Source organism: Vipera berus, assembly GCF_964194415.1.
Source record: "Vipera berus genome assembly, chromosome: 8".
NCBI lineage: Eukaryota > Metazoa > Chordata > Lepidosauria > Squamata > Viperidae > Vipera > Vipera berus.
This window is the reverse complement of record NC_138211.1, coordinates 11,428,498-11,448,744: the sequence shown is the minus strand read 5'-3', so window position 1 is coordinate 11,448,744 and position 20,247 is coordinate 11,428,498. Positions and strand designations below refer to the sequence as shown.

The window sequence follows — 20,247 nt, the reverse complement described above, 5'->3', positions numbered from 1 at the left end:
GCCAATCAAATCTGGATTTTGATTCAATTATAAACTGGCCTAATGCTGCAATTCAATTTTGAAAGGGAAGGTCTTTTATTTTATTTTTTTTAGAAAAGTCTTTAAAAATAGGATTGTATGTAATTAATGTTTTTTGAGAGGCACTGTAGTAGACCTGAGCAACCTTGGGCTGTAATTGGAGTTTTAAGAAGATCACCATCAATGAAAGCTTAAAAACAGTTTCTTTTAATGGAGAACTTTATGTGTGTGTATGTGTATGTGTGTGAGACAGGGGGGGTTAGAAACCAAATTTGGGGTGACAATGGAAGATATAGAAGACTTTGTAAAGCATAGAAATGGGACAAGGTTGATATATGGCCATTCTCATGTCTAAAATTAACTCTGTGCAAAATAAGATCAGAGTACACAAATGTTATAATCCATGGAACATCTACTTGATATATCAGCTAATGAATAAGATGAACATTTACTGGACAGCTCTATTGCTATGTACACAACACATTTGTTCTGCTATAGGGTAGCTTCCTCCAGACAGTAATATGCAGGGCTTTTTTTGTCATAGAACGCTCAGAACGGAGTTCCGGCACCTTTTTTGGATGGAACCTTGTATGGTAGGCAAGGCGGGTTGTATGACATGTGTGAGTTCCGGCACCTTTTTCTTTTACAAATAAAGCACTGGTAATATGAAGAAAGTCTTGACTGTGAAAAAATTGAAGATTGTATTTTTGTAGGATTGAAAAAAATGAAGCTCGTTTTTACAATGGCCAAATAATTATGGATACGTCCATGACTGGGGCAATGTTTCCAAAGCAGCAAATGAAGAGAACAAGAACTTTCTCACCTGGTGTACGATCAGGAAATAGATCTGCTATTTCTTCATCCCAAGTCTTCTTATGAGGATGACTTGCCATCTCCCCAACCTTTCTACTTATTCAGATTTCTCTGGGATCTTCAGAAGAAGGGAATAGTTTAAATTAAGAATCCTGGAAAACAAAAGGTGGAAAATATCAAAAACATTCTGAACAATGTTGGTTGCCTGATTTTCTCAAATGCAGTGTAATGTAAACCAATGTTGGAGCATCCACAACTTCTGGAGACAAGTCGTTCCACTGATTAGGGAACAGAAGATATCTATCGGTGATCAAGATGGAGATGTGCAGGAATTTAGGAGAAATGTATAGCATTCTTATGGCATTCCAAGCCTACTGAAAAGGACCTACATTTTCTTCAAAATTCCAAATTATCTAGTGCTACAATCTCCCCTCTTGTGAAAGGGGAAAAAAAACAGCCATCACCAACATCCAAACTAGCTATCAAGCAAGAACATCTTGACATGTCCTTGCATGACACTAGCATTATTAATTATTGCTCATTATTTTTTCTTTATAGTATGCTTACAGCAAATGTTTCAGAGTAGTGAATGAGATTGTATTAAGATATAAGCATGACACAGAAAACCTCTAATCCCCGTGACCGAATCAGGTTTGGTGGCTGCAACATTATCCTGGGACAGGTATATTCACCTTCATTCATCATTTTAATAAGTTGCATCCCTGCTTTAATTAAAAAAAAAAACTATTGAACCATAAGAAAAGAAATTAGAATCAGAACAAATACAAACAAGCCCTACAGATGTTTTTTAAAAGTACTAAATAGAAAAGCAAGCTAAATATAGTTAAACCAGTAAATACAAGGGCTTCTCCAAAGTAATTTTCTTAAAAGATCTAGCTGCTATCATCTAGTCCCAAAGTACCGTAAGATCAATGACCTTTGGACAGAAAATGAAAGTGCCTCTGCCCTATGGATAGTTGGCCATGCTGGCTCAGGAATTCTGGGAGTTGAAGTCCACACATCATAAAAGAGCCAAGGTTCCCCACCCCTGTCCTAGGTAGCCTAATCTGATAAATCAGGTGACAATACCTGTGGAGATGTTCCTTCTTGGGCTGAAGATTCCTTCTGTTTGATCATCACAGATTTTATATCTATCAGAGGGAGTTAACTGACATGCCCATCGATGATTTGAGAAATCACCCTCATGACTACTGTAAGAGATATTTTGTCACTACATCCAGCTGTCCAAAACTCCCCATCTCTACAGTATTGCTTATTCACAAAGACTGATGCCTTCTAATCAGGGTTAACGCCCTGACATTGCTTCAACTCATGCATGATGTCACATCCGTCCTGCTCAAATTACTCACAAGAGTTGAGTAAACAACTCAGTGTCTGCTGTACTGCATTTCAAACTGTAATTTGAACATCTTCTGAACAATGGAAGTCCCTTTTGTCCCTTCAGGAGATCAGGAAGGGTCAAGAGTCACAATCCCACCCCCCACCCCCACAAGTTTGATATAATTCAGTTTAGCTCTTATTGTCCAGAAACAATCTTTCATTTTGCACAGAAAGCCTTCATAGAAGGTTTTCCTGTTGTTTGGTTACAAACAATAAATCTGAACAATAATTTGCATGAAGGGTTTAAATAGGATTGAAACTTAGTCTAGAACGGATTAATGTGATGAAAGCATTCAGTCCAAAAGCAATTATTTAATTATAAGTTATACCTACATACCAATGCCTCACTTAGATTATTATAGGACACACAAGGAGTGTATCTTATTATTGTTTTCCATATTTAGGAGTGATTTGAGGGGAAATATTAAGTTTCTCCTTAAAGGACTAAAGCATGGAGCATTGCAAGTTCCATGTGAACTGAACATGATATTCCCTAAAATAAAATGATCCACAAATAAGTAGAAGTCTTCCAGCTGCATTCCTTAATTCATTGACTTTGAGTTTACTGGCCTGAGATCTGTTTTCTTGAGGACTTCAATTTGTGCATGAGATTTTCATCTTAATCTTCTTGTTCATAAATGTCCCTAAATTTCCCCCCTCACTTCAGTTACTAGCAAATCACTCTTTTTTCCTGCCTGCTTTCTGCTTCCATGTGTCCTTATCCTAATAAATCAAACACCTCAAGTGTACTGGAGCAAACCATATCAAGATTCTTAATGGAGAATATCTCCCATGCAAATAGGAAAGTGATGCTTCATATCTGTTCGAGCATCATCCTACAAATTCTGCCAGGTTTTCTCCAAGCTAAAGTTTCATGCCACTCATGGAAAATGCTGCATCTACTCCAGAATATTCTTGCCTTCCTTTCATACTTCCAATGACAATCTAGCAATTAGATGTTCAAGTTAGCCAAGACATGCAAATCAAAGTCAAGTTGGGCATGCCCATTTTTCCTGGTGCTGCAGCCATCGATGGCATGTCTCTTTCAGATGTGTTAGCCAACCACACCTTCTTCCTTCTCCTCCCCAGGTCCTGCTTCTCACCTTGGAGAAGAGAAAGTGGGTGGGGTGCAGCCTAACCAGATCAACAAACCGCACCCATCTTTCCCACAAAGCCTGGTTGTTTTCTCCTTCTTTCACACAAACGCATCTCCAGTAGTGGGAGAATACAGGGATCTGTTGAGGCCACTTGGGAATTGAGCAGGAGAGGATAAAATGGGGAAAAGTCCTAATGGCACTAACATGATGGCAATGAGATGTGAGGGTGGTGCATCCATTCTTGCTCTACTTGATTTCGCAGTGGCTTTTGATTCCATCAGTTATGACATCCTTCCGGAATGGCTTCTGGGATCAGGGACCAAGGGCACTGTGTTGTCCTGGTGCATTTCTTCCTTGAGGCCATTCTCAGTCAATATTGATCAGGGAAGAGAGATCTGACCCCTGGCCTTTGCTTCTTTCTCTGCTACTGTTTAACACCTACATGAAACTGCTGGGGGAGGTCATCCGTTGCCAGGGGGTGAGATATCATCAGTATGTTGATGATACTCAGCTGAACCTCTCTGCTCATGATGAGTTAAGTAATGCTGTGGTTTGCCTTTTCCCAGTGCCTGGAATGCAGTTGAGATCTGGAGGGGGAGCATTATTTTAAAACTGACCCCTGCCAATACAGAGTGGCTCTGCATTAGGGGCTCCTTGGCCCTTGGAGAATTACCATATTTGGGGCATACTGCTCAAAACTGACAGTCTGGAGGCCGATTAACTGTCCTGTCACTTTGTACTGCAACATCTGTGATGGGTTCTCTAAATTAGGCTTCCTAAGGATCCATTTGCAATATCTGAAGTTGTTAAATATCTCTCATTATGCAATTTATTAAGCACCCTTTCCCATTGTGAAAGTCTGGGTCCTCTGCAAAAGCTTCCCTTCACTGCAGAACACAAGTTGTTCTTCTTAAACAATGAACCAGATTGCTGTGGAGAGAACCGATTCTTGTAACAGTGTGGGGTAACACAGTGGTCCCCAACCCTGCAAACTTTAAGTTTTGTCTGGCTGATTGGCTGAGGAATTCTGGGAGTAGAAGTCCACAGGTTTTTAATTTGCCAAGTTTGGACACCTCTGGAATAACATCTTAAAGTACTCTGACTCTGCCCACAGCCAGGAGTTCGATCCTGACAAGCTGAAGCTTGACTCATCCTTCCCTCCTTTTGATGTCAATAAACTGATGAACCAGATTGTTGGGGACAATATGCTGAGTTGGTAAACAACACCCCAAATGTTGTAAAGCGCTATGGGGCAGTAGATACTATATATCTAAGTGCTACTGCTACCAAAAGATCACTCTGCTTACTCTCAGCCAACCAACTTAATTCACATGTGCAAACCTATTATTCAAAAGCATATTTGTCAAGAACGTAACTTTAGCAGCTACGTGCCACTTCGTTTCAACTTGCCATTAGAGTAAGGGGGGAGGTTTTGCTTTAGAATTGGGTAAGATGGAGAAATGAAACTTCTATGGTTCTGCTGAAGACCATGAGAGCCTGAAACCATTCCAAGGACACTGTCAACACTGCTAACATCGAATGTTCTTGCTTGACAAGAGATGAAGAAGCAGCTATTTCATATGTTAAACTTGTGTATTGCTTTAAGAGATTGGATTAAGGTTGGGAGTGGGGAAGAGGAGGATTGTAGCTCAAGGCCATCTGAAATTAAAGAAGATAAGAACTTGGCCGGTTTTCTAATGGAAGGGAAACTGATTCTTTAAATTAATTGGAGAATATGATTAATCACAAAATTAGAAAGGTGGAGAATTGTGCTTTAATATATTGTGCAAGGGGGTGGAGATTTCAGATTCCAGTTTCCTTCGAGCAAGCATTGCCAGTGTATTAGGCTAAATAAAGGACTTTCAAGGTAAACAATGCCTCAGAGTCACTTGAAAAGCCCATATGTTGGAAACTTGACAGACACTGTGGCAGGTGTGGAGAAGAAGCAGACAGTTCCCATAACAAAGTGAAATTGTTTACATGGGCTACGTGAGAGGGTGGGGGTTGGGCCAGAGAAATTATGCTTAATTCTATGAACTGGTGTCTGGGAACCTCAGAGTTAGTATTGCCTCAACATTACCATGCCGTGTATTCAATAAACAGGAAGAGTTTGGGGAATGGAATGAACCTGGATTTTTTATTTGGATCTGCGAGCTGGATGTTGACAATTTTGTTCTACAGAAATAAAGACCATACAATCAAGTCCATATCATCCATGAACCTGTATGGTACCTTCCCCCCCAAAATACGACATAGGTAGTTCTCCTCCCAAAGTTTTTGGATTGGAGAAAGAATACTATCTAAGTCTACTCATCGGCCTAATCGTGCATTCTGGCTCCATTCCAATTCGTATATCCAAGGTCCATCATTGTTTAAGAAGAACAGTATTCCTGGCTCATGATTTTCTTTCAAAATGAAACAGGACATTATGAGGTCCTCCTTTTTGACTCAAGCCAATGGGCTTTTTTGCTTCTGAAGAAGTGCTGAGGAACCAACCCGGGAACTCTGCAGATTCAAAGGAGCAGGTATCAGCGTTGCCATCACTCTTACTATAAAAAGTGAACGCTTTGGCGTTTTTTGGATCCCAGTAAAGATCCGCAATATCTTTCTCCTAGGGGGAAAAAAAGAGAGAGACCATGAGAAAGAAGTTACATAGGAACACTAGGACAACCTGGTTGCAAGTTGCATAAACCATCATTAGCAGCCCCTTAGAAGATTTCTACGGTCTATCTTGATGGAATTCACGTATTTCCCTTTTTGCAGAAAGTTTTTTTAAATTAACACAAGTCAGCCAATGAAGTTTATTTAATGTCTAAGTGTCCAGAAAGAGATTCTATCCAATCAGGTTAACTAAACAGCCATAAAACAGATAGAACACTGGAAGGAAAGGAAAAAACAGCTGCCTCAATACTCTTTGGAGTTTTCATACCAAAGAGAGCAGCACTCAAGTTACATTCTCTTGCAAAACCAAAAATGAACAATGCTTTCATCAATCCTGTCAAGAGAAACCATATATCAAGAAATATATAAGATGTGATCAATCAATAAGTGTGTCGTTAGGATTCTCTATAAAAAGGTAAGCCAATGAAAGGGGACCTGCTGCCGGCGTCAACTTCCCTCCGCCCTGTGCGTTCCCACAGAGAGGGCCTCCTCAGGGTGCCTCCGGTCAGAGAATGTCAGCTGGTGGCCCCCAGGGCGAGGGCCTTCTCTGTGGGTGCTCCGGCTTTATGGAATCAGCTGCCGGTTGAGCTCCGGATGGCATCGGACCTTCGCTCCTTCCGACGCGGTCTGAAGACCCATTTATTTGCACAAGCCGGCCTGGCCTGATGGGGGATATGTTGGGGTTTTAATGGGGATTTTTATATTGTTATTGATTGTTTTAGCTGGGCTACTATTTAATTCTTTTTTAATTTTTGTATTTTGTATTTTTTATATGTGCCCTGTTCACCGCCCTGAGTCCTTCGGGAGAAGGGCGGTATATAAATATAATAAAACTAAACTAAACTAAACCATTGCCAGGTAAATGGTGGCCCCATCTTAGCTTTGTTATTTCACTCCATCAGCTAAAGTCTTCCTTATATACAATAATAGTACAGTATGGAGTAAATTGACATCTCTTAAAATAGAACCCAGACTCCTGGCTTTGATTAAAGCCCTTTACACAAGTACCTGTTTGAGGGTGCGGTATGGGGTAAATGGGGCCCTAACTAACAGGATTCACACAAATAAAGGGATGAGACAAGGGTGTATCCTGGCCCCATTATTAATTAATTTATACATCAATGACTTGCCAGGGTTAATGAAGGATACCATGGTACACATGCCGATGATCCTAAATACTTACTGTAACAGCTTGCTTTATGCTGATGATACGATTTTATCATCATACTCACAAGTAGGATTACGTAGGCTATTAAGAAGATTCAGCTATTATTGCCAGGATAACTCCCTAATCATTAGCAAATCTAAATCAAAAATAATGGTGTTTGGAAGAAACCATCAGAGACATAAGTGGCAATTAGATGGTGAACCAATTGAACAGGTTAACACCTTTGTATATTTGGGCGTAACTTTTTCCAAGACTAGATCTTGGGCCTGTCATCATCAACGGAGTACATTTAGAGCAAAAGCCCATTTGAATTTATTGCTCAAACTAAAGAACCATAGTTACCCAGGGTCCCTAGCCCCATTAATCAAGGTTTATAAGGCTAAGGTTACCACAATGCTCTTGTATGGAGCAGAAATTTGGGGTCTTTACTCAACCACAGTTTTAGAACAAACACAGCCCCAGCATCTGAGATGTATTTTGGGTGTAGATCCAAGAACATCTGCTGCAGCAGTTAGAGATGAATTGGGAATTCATACAATTCAGGCATTATCTAAAATTAGAGCCTATAACTACTGGTGCAAAGTTAATGAAATGGAGACTGATAGACTCCCCAAATTATGCCTACTAGAGCAAATAAAACTACAATCACAAATCTCCTGGATCACCAAACTAACAAATTTTGTAAGAAGCTGTGGCCTTCCTGTCTCTAGTGTAACAGGAGAACAATCTAAAAAAAGAGTTGCCCAAAGAATTAAGGATATAGAAGCACAAACTGATATAGCTATGCTTAGTAAGGTGGGTAACTTGAAATGGCTGAGTAAATACAAATGTACTTTTCAAGTAGACAGTTATTTGAAGTTACAACTCCCAAAACATCTTAGGGAGATATTTACGAGAGTGAGATTCGAACAGCTTGACACAATGGTCAGATATGGGAGATTTCATGCTATACCGTACAATGAGCGTCTCTGCATTTGCGGAGCGGCAGAGGTAGAGGACCTGGCTCACATCCTATTTTACTGTTGTCTGTATAACAGGGTGAGAGACAGGTATCTTGGTCTATATACCAAACGAATGACCCATTGGGATCCCCACATCAAAATAACTTACCTTATGTCCGGCTAGAACTTGAAAATAACATTTAATGTAGCACAGTACTTAAACACAGGGCTTTTTTTCTCATAGAACGCTCAGAACGGAGTTCCGGCACCTTTTTTGGATGGAACCTTGTAGCATAGGCAAGGCGGGTTGTATGACATGTGTGAGTTCCGGCGAAGGTCGGGGGCCATCCGGAGCTCAACCGGCAAGCGGTTCCATAGGTCTGGCGCGCCCACAGAGAACGCCCTTAACAACTGCCATGATTCACTTAACAATGGTGGCCAGAAAGATTGTAAAATTGGGCAAAATTCACTTAAATGTTTTGCTTAGCAACAAAAATGTTAGGCTTAATTGTGGTTGTAGGTCGAGGACTACCTGTATATGTTGTTACTGCAGCTCCCTCTTTCATTCTTTCCTTTCTTCTTCTTTCTTTTCTTCCTTTTATACACACACACACACACACACACACACACAAACACACATACACATCCAAAAAGTTTTAATGTTGGGGTGCACTCAAAAGAGGGTTCCTAACAAATAACAAACATAAGCCCAGGATATCATTCTATTTTTATTGATTAGCAAAGAGTAATATTGATAATAAATCAAATGAAGCAGGCATTGTTTAAGTGCTTTATGATCTGAAAAATTCCAATTTTGCTCAGTCTGCTTAAAAACATCCTCAATTGTGTAAAACTGAAAGTTCTACTTCCTAACAAACTTATACTTCTCACAAAATCTGAAATAGGCATTCGCCTTAAATAATTCTGGTGGTGACTAGTTCCCCTCTTCTCTTCCTCTCCTTGTTTCAAAATAAAAAAGTGTAATATCAGGGCCTCCTCTTTGACCAAGACTGATGGGTTTGTTGGGTTCAAAAGAAGTACTTATGAACCAACCAGGGAACTGGGCAGATTCAAAAGAGCATGTTTCTAAGCTGCCATCCGTCTTGCTGTAGAAACTGAAGTCCAAAAACTTCTGATTTTGATTGTATAGCTCCATAATGTTTCTCTTCTAAGAAAACAGGGAGGGGGGAAAGGTGTTAGAAGCAATATCGGTAAAGGAGAATATTTGTAGCTCAGAGTTGAAATGAGGGGTCCATGGTGCTGTCTGAGCTTGGTTGCTTTCTTGCAAGATGTTTCATTACCCAAACTAGGTAACATCCTTACCAAGTTGACAGAATAGCTGGAAGTCAGTGCAATTAAATCATTGGGCACAGTCTTTACCGGAGAGATAATGGAAATGGATACAGGGAAAAGATGTGAACTTAGCAGTATCTGAATGGGAGTGCAGTAAAAAGGGCAGATATAAGAAGTGAGTGAGGTTCCTAATATTTCTGGCAAAAAGAAAAACTTTATGCCATAAAACAAGGTATCCTGTGCCTAAAGTAGGTCCTCTGCCCCCATTTAAACTTCTATTGCCGCAGTGCATTGTAAGTGCATATATGTGTCAAGTTTCCGACATATAAATGGAATAAAAATAAAAATAAAATAAATAAATAAATAAATATGGGCTTTTCAAGTGACTCTGAGACATTGTTTACCTTAAAAGTCCTTTATTAGCCTAATACACCGAGCAAGCGAAGGAATCTGGAATCTGAAATCTTTGCCCCTTGCACAATATAATTAAACACAATTCTCCACCTTTCTAATTTTGTCATTAATCATATTCTCCAATTAATTTAAAGAATCAGCTTCCCTTCCGTTAGAACCACCAAAGTCTTATCTTCTTTAGAGAGACAAATGGCCTTGAAAGTGCATTCCTCCTCTTCCCTCCCACCAATTTTAAACTAAAACAATACACAAGTCTTAAAGCAATACACAAGTTTAACATATGAAATAGCTACTTCTTCATCTCATGTCAAGCAATAACATTCAATGTTAGCAGCGTTGACAGTATGTATGTGTACATATACATACATGCATGCATATATACATACACATACATACATTATACATATACACAAAGACACACAGACACATACACATATATATATATATATGCATTTTCTTTATATAAAAGAAGATAATTACCTCCAAGATTATTGAAAAATATTACTTGATCCCTACAGGTATTTTTTTTACTTGCATTAGTGCATGACGTTACCTAGTCTGGGTAATGAAACATCTGCAAGAAAACAACCAAGCTCGGAGGACATCAAGGACCCCTCAGAAATAATATTTCAACAATAGATTGGTTGGAATTGACTGCAGGGTTTGAAGTCCTAAGAAAAATAGCCTGGAAGCTAGACCTTTTCCTATCAACATGTCTACTTCCTCCTTGTTCTTCTTGGGATAACAAAAGTCCAAGGAAAGCTGGCCAATTCAGTGTAGTGTTTTCTTTTTCATTTCCTACCACGTTCCAGTGAGAAACTAAAGTTTATGATTAATTACAACGCAGGACTTTTTTTGTCACAGAACGCTCAGAACGGAGTTCCGGCACCTTTTTTGGGTGGAACCTTGTAGGGTAAGCAAGGCGGGTTGTATGACATGTGTGAGTTCTGGCACCTTTTACTTTTACAAAAAAAAAAGGCAATGATTACAAAGGTGGCCAAAGGATCCAGCCTCACAGCAAGTGGTTTGAGACCATGAGGGCTTCAGATTGTGCAGAGCCAGTGGTGGGATTCGAATATGTGAACAACCGGTTCTCTGTATGGATGCAGCTTCCGGAAGTCCATTCTGGGCCTGGGCAAAAAAAAATTAGCTACCAGTTCTACCGAACTGGTGCGAACTGGCTGAATCCTACCACTGTGCATAGCCCATCTTGTCACAAAGAGTCAGGCATAAGGAAGAAGGAACTAAAAAAGTGAACCGGAGCAGGCATCATCTGAAACTCCTACCAGAGAGAAGTCACCCAAGATTACCATAGATTCTTGACTGTGACAACAAAAAGAATTAGCTGGTGAATGGCCTTTCAGAAATCAGTTCTTCCCCAATGGAGATTAAATGAGAACAAACATCTTTAAGAAACATCTTTAAAAAAAAGTCCAGTTGCCTTTTGTAAAAAAGCACCTTTGGGAGAACTAATAAGTATAATCTCTCAAAATGAGAAGCAGATGGATTCAGGAACTGTTCATAACAAATATCTCCACAATAGTAATTTAACATATTGCACTTTCCAACAATAAGGAATATGTAATTAGTGACAGAGTAGCCCTGAAACCAGGTTTTGGGTTTCAATGCTGGACGGCTTAATGCTGTAAGTGGATTCTGTTAAAAACAAAACAAAACAAAAGCATGGAAGGACAATATAAAGAACATAATGTGGTTACCATGTAATCAGATATCCCCCGTTGTGACATTTCCAGAGCTCCACTTTGCTGGGAAGACCAGCCATAATGTATGACAAGAGTTTATGCTGTCTGCTTCTTCTGGGTCTTTCAAATTTAAAGAAAGCCAAACCCACATTTAAGACTTCACAGTAGCCTTCAAAGCTCATTCTATAAGCATATTTTTCAAAAATTAAAATCAAAGAAAAGCTTTCTCCCTAGCTAGCACACTTCAGAAAGGCAAAAGTTTGCCCAATTTCAGCATGTAGGAATCAGTGTTGTGAAAGGGGAGAACAATGTTCCCAAGAAACATTCAGCTTTACAAGCTTCTCCATCTCTTCGAGTCCAGCTTTTCCACTTAGCCACTTCACTTTGTGCAAATATTAGATTTTGTTGATTTAAGGTTAGATTTTTCTGAGGGCTTAACATGCCGAGTGAGCCCAGCCCATTTGATAATTACTTGGCTCGTTACATTGGGAAAACTCTAAACATGACTTAATATAATAAGCAAGTTACTGTATGTGTGTTGCATAAATGCTGCCATTGTACAGAAGAAAAAATGCTGAATTAGGATTACAACTCACCACTAAGTGTAGCTGGGGCTGACCTTCGTTGGACAACGTGCAAGACAGAGTAAGAGATCCATCCCTGAGGCCCATAAAGATGGGTTGGTGTCTTGGATCTAAGGCATTATTGGGGAGCACAGCCATCCACACTGCTGGTGAGGAATGGTGGACAAAAGCTAGGATTAAAGTCAAACCACCTCTTCTGCTGGTCCAGAAAATTGGATGAAAAATCCACTATCCACTAACATAAGGGTCTCACACACACACACACACACACACACACACACACACACACACACACGTGTGTGTGTATATACATACATATACATATATACATATATACACACACACACACATATATATATATATATGTATATGTGTGTGTATATGTGTATAAATAATATGTTAGTTTTTTATAATCACAAGAGCTTAATATATTGTCAGCAACATATTGTCTGGATTTCAATACCTAGTTTACTAATACAGATTAAGTTCCTTTCTCTCTACCTCGTTTTTCTGGCCAATGATAAAAAGTTTCCCATGTTCTAAAATAAACTGAATCTTCTTTCTCTTTCATTTTCAGTGTCAATCTATCCATTTCTGCACACTCTAAGATTTTTTTTAATTAACACTTCCTCCACTGGTAGATCTTTCATTTTTCCAATATTGAGCGAATACAGTTCTTGCTGCAGTTAATATACTGTATGTATATACACTCTTTCTCATAATTTCCTGCAATTATGCCTAACAAAAATAATTCTGGCTTAAACTCTATATGTCTTTTCGTCATTTTCTCTAACCATGTATGTATTCTTAACCAAAATCTTTTAGCTTTCAAGCATGTCCATCAAAGGTGGTAATAAGTGCCTGGTTTCCAAGCATCTGAATTTTGATCACATGACCACGGTGATCCTGCAATGGTCGTAAGTGTGTGAGAAACTTACAACAGTTAATTTAATGACCATTCAGAGTTACAACAGCACTGAAAAAGTGACTTTTGACTGTTTTTCACACTTATGACCAATGCAGCATCCTCTGATCACATGAGGAAATTTTGGATGCTTAGCAACCGACTCATATTCATGACGGTTGCAGTGTCCCAGGGTCATGTGATCACCTTTTGCGGCCTGACAAGCAAACTCAATGGGGTAGCAAGATTCACCTAACTGTGTTGCTAACTGCAGTGATACGCTTAACAACTGTTTCCAGAAAGGTTGTAAGATGGGGCCAAATTCACTTAACACAGGGGTCCTCAACGTTGGCCACTTTAAGACTGGTGGACTTCAGCTCCCAGAATTCCTCAGCCAGTCCACAAGTCTTAAAGTGGCCAAGGTTGAGGACCCCTGGCTTAACCTATGTCTCTCTTAGCAACCTAAATTTCAAGTTCCATTGCGGTCATAAGGACCACCTGTAGTAAGATAATACAGCAGTAACTACATACAAGATCCTAATCCTTGACCCTTCATTAGCCACCATTTAAAAATGTGTCCTTGGACAGCTAATGTTTGCCATGTCTTGTTACCATCCCGTCATGCAGCCACCCAGAAACCCAGACAGATGTTGACTGGGAAGCAGAAAATGAGACCAAGAGCTATTTTCATCTCCACTGGAAGATTTCTTCATAGGAGAAGGAAGAAGAATGCTGCTGAACTGGCACAGGTGTAGTCTTTAAAAAGGGACTTCTGGGAAGAAGGTGAGGCTTTTAGAAGGCAAGGCAGAGGTGCAATGAGCACTGATGAGGTTATCTAGTTTGGGTAATGGAACGTCTGCAGGAGAACGGCCAAGCTCAGAGATCACCAGGAACCCCTCCTTTCAACCCTGAGCTCCAAATATTCTCCTTTATTGGAGGTGTCATGACTGACAACCAAAAGTGTGTCATTCTAGACCAGGGGGTCTTCAACTTGGCCCTTTTATGATTTGTGGACTTCAATTCCCAGAATTCCTCAGCCAGGACATTCAATGTATCATAACTGCAATGGGCTATACCAGGGGTAGGCAACCTCGGCTCTTTTATGACTCATGGACTTCAACTCCCAGAATTCCTGAGCAGGAATTCTGGGAGTTGAAGTCCACGAGACATAAAAGGGCCAAGTTGGAAGACCCCTGTTCTAGACAGCATTGGAAGAGTTTTAGCAAGGAGGAACTGTTGGCTGAAGATTCTGAATTGGACTGAACAGTGATACACTACTGCGAAGAGAGTGGGACAAAACTCTCAGAAGCAGAGCAGGCAGGACACAGAGAGGAGTGCTGGGGGGAGAGAGGAAAATTACGTATATTTTTTCCAATGAAGGAGAGGGAAGGAGAGAGAATGCTTGAGACCTTATCTTAATTCCAAATAAAGGTAGGCAGAGTTTGTTGAAATAGACCAGTATGCATGCATGTTAAATCAATATTAAAGAGTAGATAAAGGAGCCATTTCGAGAATATTTAAGTTGCATAATGTTTGGTAGAGGAAAAGTAAAAGTTCCTTCTACAATTTAATTTTAAAGCCATGGCTTTATTCCTTCCCTTCTGATTATCAGTAAAATGGAACAGCAAAAGCAGGACAATCCAGACTTGGCTTATTTAACTTGCAAACTCTTGCTAAGGGATCAAAAGTAAATCCTCCATCTCCTCCTCCTCCTCTTACCACCACCCCCCCCTCACCAACACAATAGGTATTTTGCCCATCAAATCCCAAGAACTAACAAAAAGCTGATATATATTCTTCCATCAACCATACCGGGACAAGATAACATAAACCCTATCAGGATTTGGTACCTGGTGAATTGAAATCCAGAGGGCTTGCTATGAGCATGCTGTTGACAATAAAGAAGAATTTCTGGCTAATATCCCAAATTCTGAACAAGCGAGGTTCAGGTAATCTTAGAAGCACAGTAGTTTGGTAAGGGTGTTTCAGATGTGACATGTTCAGATCTGGAGAATATGTTATGGAAAAGACAAACTTATGTTTACATAGAGGTTCATTTTGCTTAAAACCACGCAAGCAATAAAAAAAAAAGTATGGCCAGTTGGTTTGTTTTCAACCCTGCATTTAGGAAACGAATCATTTGTCAACTGGCCCATTTAATTCGAGGGTTACAGCTCAATGATGCAAGGCAAGAGTGAGTAGACCCTGAACGTCACTGCTTGACGTGGTCAAAATACACAATGCGGAATGAATGACTGCTTGGAATTGACCTGGTTGTCATATTTATGTGTGTATTATGTATGAATTTATTTTGTTCATTCAAAACTCCTCCCGAAACTCTTTTTTTATTTCTGGCCTAAGGTACCCACCTTCCATTCAAGAGAAGATCAAGAGCCAAAGGAATGCTAGATTCCATACCAAATCACCTAATGTAGAACTCATGTATATAGTAATTAACTTAATTGGATAATTAAATGCAATATTTGTTTTTATTTTCTTGATTACATTGGATAATGATTAAGGCACCAGACTAGAAAGTGGGAAGCCATAAATTCTAGTCCTGCCCTAGGCATAGAAGTCAGATGGGTAATTTGGGGCAAGTCACCAGGAGTTCTAATCCTGCCTTAAGCATAAAAGCCAGATGGGTGACCTTGGGCCAGTCACTCTTGCTCAGCCCAACTCATCTTACAGTACTGCTGTTGTTGGATATGTTTGCCACCTTGAGTTATTTGTAAAAAGAATAAAGAGGGATGCAAAATAAATAAAATGCATAGTATAGATCAGGGGTCTGCAACCTTGACAACTTTAAGACTTGTGGACTTCAGCTCTCAGAATTCCTCAGCCAGCTGGCTGAGGAATTCTGGGAGCTGAAGTTCACAAGTCTTAAAGTTGACAAGGTTGAAGACCCCTGGTATAGACTGTATCGTTTAGACCACGGGTAGGCAACCTTGGCTCTTTTATGACTCGTGGACTTCAACTCCCAGAATTCCTGAGCCAGTCATGCTGGCTCAGGAATTGTGGGAGTTGAAGTCCACGAGTCATAAAAGAGCCAAGGTTGCCTACCCCTGGTTTAGATGAATAATGGGGATGAAAGAGCTATGTCTTTGTCCGCCATTGTATTGATGTGGCAACTGAAAGATTTCTCATTCTAAATCTGATCTTAAAAGTTGAAACTGTCCCCACGTTTGCTGTCTTCAAGACTTTTATTTGGGGTCCATTTGCTTTGGATGTCACACACATACACACACACGCGCGCACACACACTTTCATCCTCTTCCTTTCTTCAGCTTTTTGCTTCCCACAATTTGCTGCCCTGCCCTTGGTAGGGAAGCTGGCAAGGTCAAGCTTGAACTGAACTCCACTGCTGTTGAATTTGTTTGGTTTCAGTCAATTTGACCCAGCTTGCAAAACTGGTTTTTCTAAGAGCCACAGTTGGAGGTCACTTCTCTCCTTGCCTGTAGAGTAAAGGCAACTGTCTTACAGTAATAATCCTGTTTGTGCATACGGAGAAAAAAAATGCTTAAGTCAAGGTTGATTCCTAGTGATTTAGAGGCATATTCTTGTAGTTTTCTTGGCAACGGTATAGAAGCGATCTGCAACTGCTGAGATTTTAATTGATTGATCCCATTTTATTTTATTTTTTTATAAACAAGTCAAGAGGGCAAACATTCCTAAGACTCCTTCCTCCTTCTTCCTCCTCAACCGTGTGAGGGTTGAGAGAGAATGTCACCAGCCTAAGGTGGGACAAGAGCTCCCAGTGGCAGATTTTTTTTAGCTTAGCGCCTTCACACTACACCAAGCTGGCTTTGGATTTCCCAATCTGGCCAACAGTACTGCTATTTCCTGATGGTTCCCATCCAAATACTAACCAAGTCTAATCTACTTAGCATTTCCAGATCAGTCAAGTTCAGCTAGGTGCATATCTGCCACTGGATTTATTGGGAATTTCTTTAGTTTGTGCTATCAGTTAAGATATCAAGTTGGGAGACTGTAAATTTCAGTCCTGCCTTAGGCTCAAAACCAGCTCGGTGACCTTGAGCCAGTTCCTCTGTCTCAACTCTAGAAAGAAAGTAATGGCAAACCACTTCTGAAAAACCTTGCTAAAATAACTGCAGGGACTTGTCCAGGCAGTCTCTGAGAATGAGACATCATTAAGCAGAAGAAAAATGCCTGTTTCATCTTTTCTCTAATTACATCTGATATATTCAATTTTGAGACTATCAGGGGGGAAAGATGTGTGATCACTCTAATTCTTGAAGCCCAACATCAGTACATCAACTACCTTAATCTTATGGTAACATATAGATTTCATAAGTCCATTCTCTTAGTTCTTGGTTTATGGATCATAATTCCGTAAGTATTTAATGATAAATATACTTTACATTATTAAGTTGGAAATATCTCTAGAAAAAACCAACAAACAGAAAAATGAGTCATCTTCACCCTGCTGTCGTCCCAACTCTTGGAATAATTCCTTCATTTCCCCATCCCAGCTCTTCTTCTGGCTTTCATTCTTCTGGGTCTCCATTTCTATTATTTTTCCCAGTTATTCCAGGTTGGTTGCTGCTTTGTGTTCTTGGGGAGCTTTTCCACACTTGATACTGTACTACTGTCCTAAGAGAGCTGTTGGCAAGAAGCAATGGATGGAAACTGATCAAGGAGAGAAGCAATCTAGAACTAAACAGAAATTTGCTGACAATTGTAACAATCAGTGGAACGACTTGCTTCCAGAAGTTGTGGATGCTCTAACACTGGAGGTTTTAAAGAAGAGATTGGACAACCATTTGTCTGAAATGGTATAGGGCAAGGTAGGCAACCTCCATGAGTCATAAAAGAGCCAAGGTTGCCTACCCTTGGTATAGGGTTTCCTGCTTGAGCAGGAGGTTGGACAAGAAGACCTCCAAGATAGCTTCCAAATCTGTTATTCTGCTAGTTGGCTTCATAAAGTGTGGTTCCAGAGGGAAGAGAATGGAGACACCATTCAGTGCATTCTGAACACTCACCAAATAGAAATATCTATGAGGATTCTCAGTCATCCACGTCACTGTTGTCCTAAAGGTGCTTTTTTCAAGAGGCAACTGGACATTTTTTTGTTTTTCTTTGAAGATGTTTCACTTCTCATCCAAGAAGCTTCTGAAAAACTGAAAACCCTCTTGAAAAAAAGCACCTCTAGGACACCAAATAGAAAGAGATTTCTTCTGCTAGAAAGAGAAATGTTGGTGTTTCCAGGCACTAAATAAGCTTTGACGTTTGTGTATCATAATTTTCCCATACTCCCGTGAAATCTCTGCTGCCACGTGTCATGAAAGCCTTAGGTGCCCTTCACATCAAATCTATTCTTCTTGAATCTCTTAAACTCAGATCTTTTCTATCCTTATCATTCATATTATAGTACTTCTAAATCTTCTATTATCTATTGTATTATAGATTACTCTATAATCTCCACAGATTCATCCCCATCTCATCTGATGTTTCTTCATAATGGTTAGAGCAAGAATTCCCTTCTTGATGCAATCTATTATTTTATTGACTGTGAAAAATGTAACAAGTATATTTTCCCCACTTTTGCTGGCTTTTGGTGGCAAAGAACTTTCTTTAGTTTAATTAACCTATTTGATTCATTTGTTAGGAGGGCTTGTTGGGGAAGAATTTGGATGCCATATTCCATACTTCTCACACACTGAAATTGCCTATACCAGTATCTGTCTCTCTTATGCTCTAAAATAAGGAAGACTTATTTTAGAGATTCAAGAGCCACTGTTAGCTGAAGCAGCAATACAGAATGATTGGGTTAGCATCACACACCATGGATCCGTAGGGTGGGATTCTCCAACCAAAAGGCTGGGACTTTTTACAGGGGGCGGGCAGGAAGAAATTTTGGAATTTATTTATTTAAACCATGTTAAATCTCTTGAAGGGCTTTTAATGTTGCTCCCAATTTTCCCCCGCTTCAAAGAAAGGTAAAAGTTTAGTAGCACAGAGAGATGCACAGTTTTTATAATCTGAACAGAAAGCAGAATATCTTATACCAAGATAGGCTTATTCTGAAAAGGAACTGAAGAAAACCAGCTAATAAAGCAAATTGTAAAAAGTAGAGCAAAGATGCATTACTCAATTCTTGAAAAGATAAAGCATCTGAGATTGCATTCCAATTTTGTTCAGAGGGAGAGAAAATATTTAACTCTTTAAGTCTTGATGCAATCAGGGTCTTCTCCTTCTCCTCCTCTTCCTCCTCCTCCCATTTGGGAGATGTGTAAAAATTTCCATATCATTTCCATATCATTTGGGAGACTGTAAGAATTTATACTGTATAATAGGGCTTAATCCACTTCCCCCAAATCCTGCCATCACCCATTCAAGTTTTATTTTTCTATTTTCTAATGAAAGTGGGGAAAGTGAAATTTATTTCCAGAGTAAAACAAATAGTCTTGTAGTGTATTATAGCATTGAGTTTTGTTACAATCTATTTTTCTTTGGGGTTTAATGGAAAAAGATTTGGGGGGGGGATTTGGAACTTTGATGCTCTATATATTGACAGCAGCAAGATTATTTTATGCACAAAAATGGAAGGACACTTCAATTCTCACAATGGGCGAACGGCTGTAGAAATTGATGGAGTTAGCAGAGATAGCTAAACTGACTGCTTGGATTAAAGGAAAAAACACACAATTACTTTAGTTTCTACTTGGACATTGTGCTTGAAGTGAAGCACAAAATCAAATGAAACTTTGATTTTGGGTTTTACCAATTATATAAGTTTGTTGTTATAAAAATGGCTAGTTTATATTATTTTGTAAAAGTAAAAAGCTGAGGTTTAATGTTATTCTACTGCACCAAAGGGAATCAGACGTCAATGCCTTTTCTCTCTTTTTCCCCTTCCCCCCCCCCACACTTTTCCCTCCCCTATCTTATTTTCTTTTATATTTTTTTATCTTATAGTATTGATATGTAAATAAACTAAATTTATTAGAGTTTTGTCATGATCACCTTCATAAATTGATTAGTCTCCTCTGCAAAGGACACCAACTGAGAGCCAGACATACACACAGAGAGGTTTAATAGTAAATTCAATCAAGACCAAACTGACTAAAATCAAGCAGCAGGGTGCAGATTTGATTTGATTTTATTTAAAAAGCAACTCACAAAAGCCACATGAACCCAGTTATTAAAAGCTCAAAAAAACAAATTCATATTCTATTCTAGTCCTCAGATGATCACATTAATAGATGCCAAAATTGGTCAAGAAAGAA

The 20,247-nt window shown here is 39.5% G+C and overlaps 1 protein-coding gene across 1 annotated transcript; it reads right to left on the bottom strand.

Annotated features, from left to right (window-relative positions):
- Positions 1-9,033: 9,033 nt before the first annotated feature.
- Positions 9,034-12,231, bottom strand: LOC308671306 (interleukin-36 receptor antagonist protein-like; the record flags this gene model as incomplete). The annotated part of the gene is made up of 2 exons (XM_081333412.1): positions 9,034-9,267; positions 12,106-12,231. 2 exons carry the CDS (start codon positions 12,229-12,231, stop codon positions 9,034-9,036), a joined length of 360 nt encoding a protein of 119 aa, XP_081189538.1.
- Positions 12,232-20,247: the final 8,016 nt, after the last annotated feature.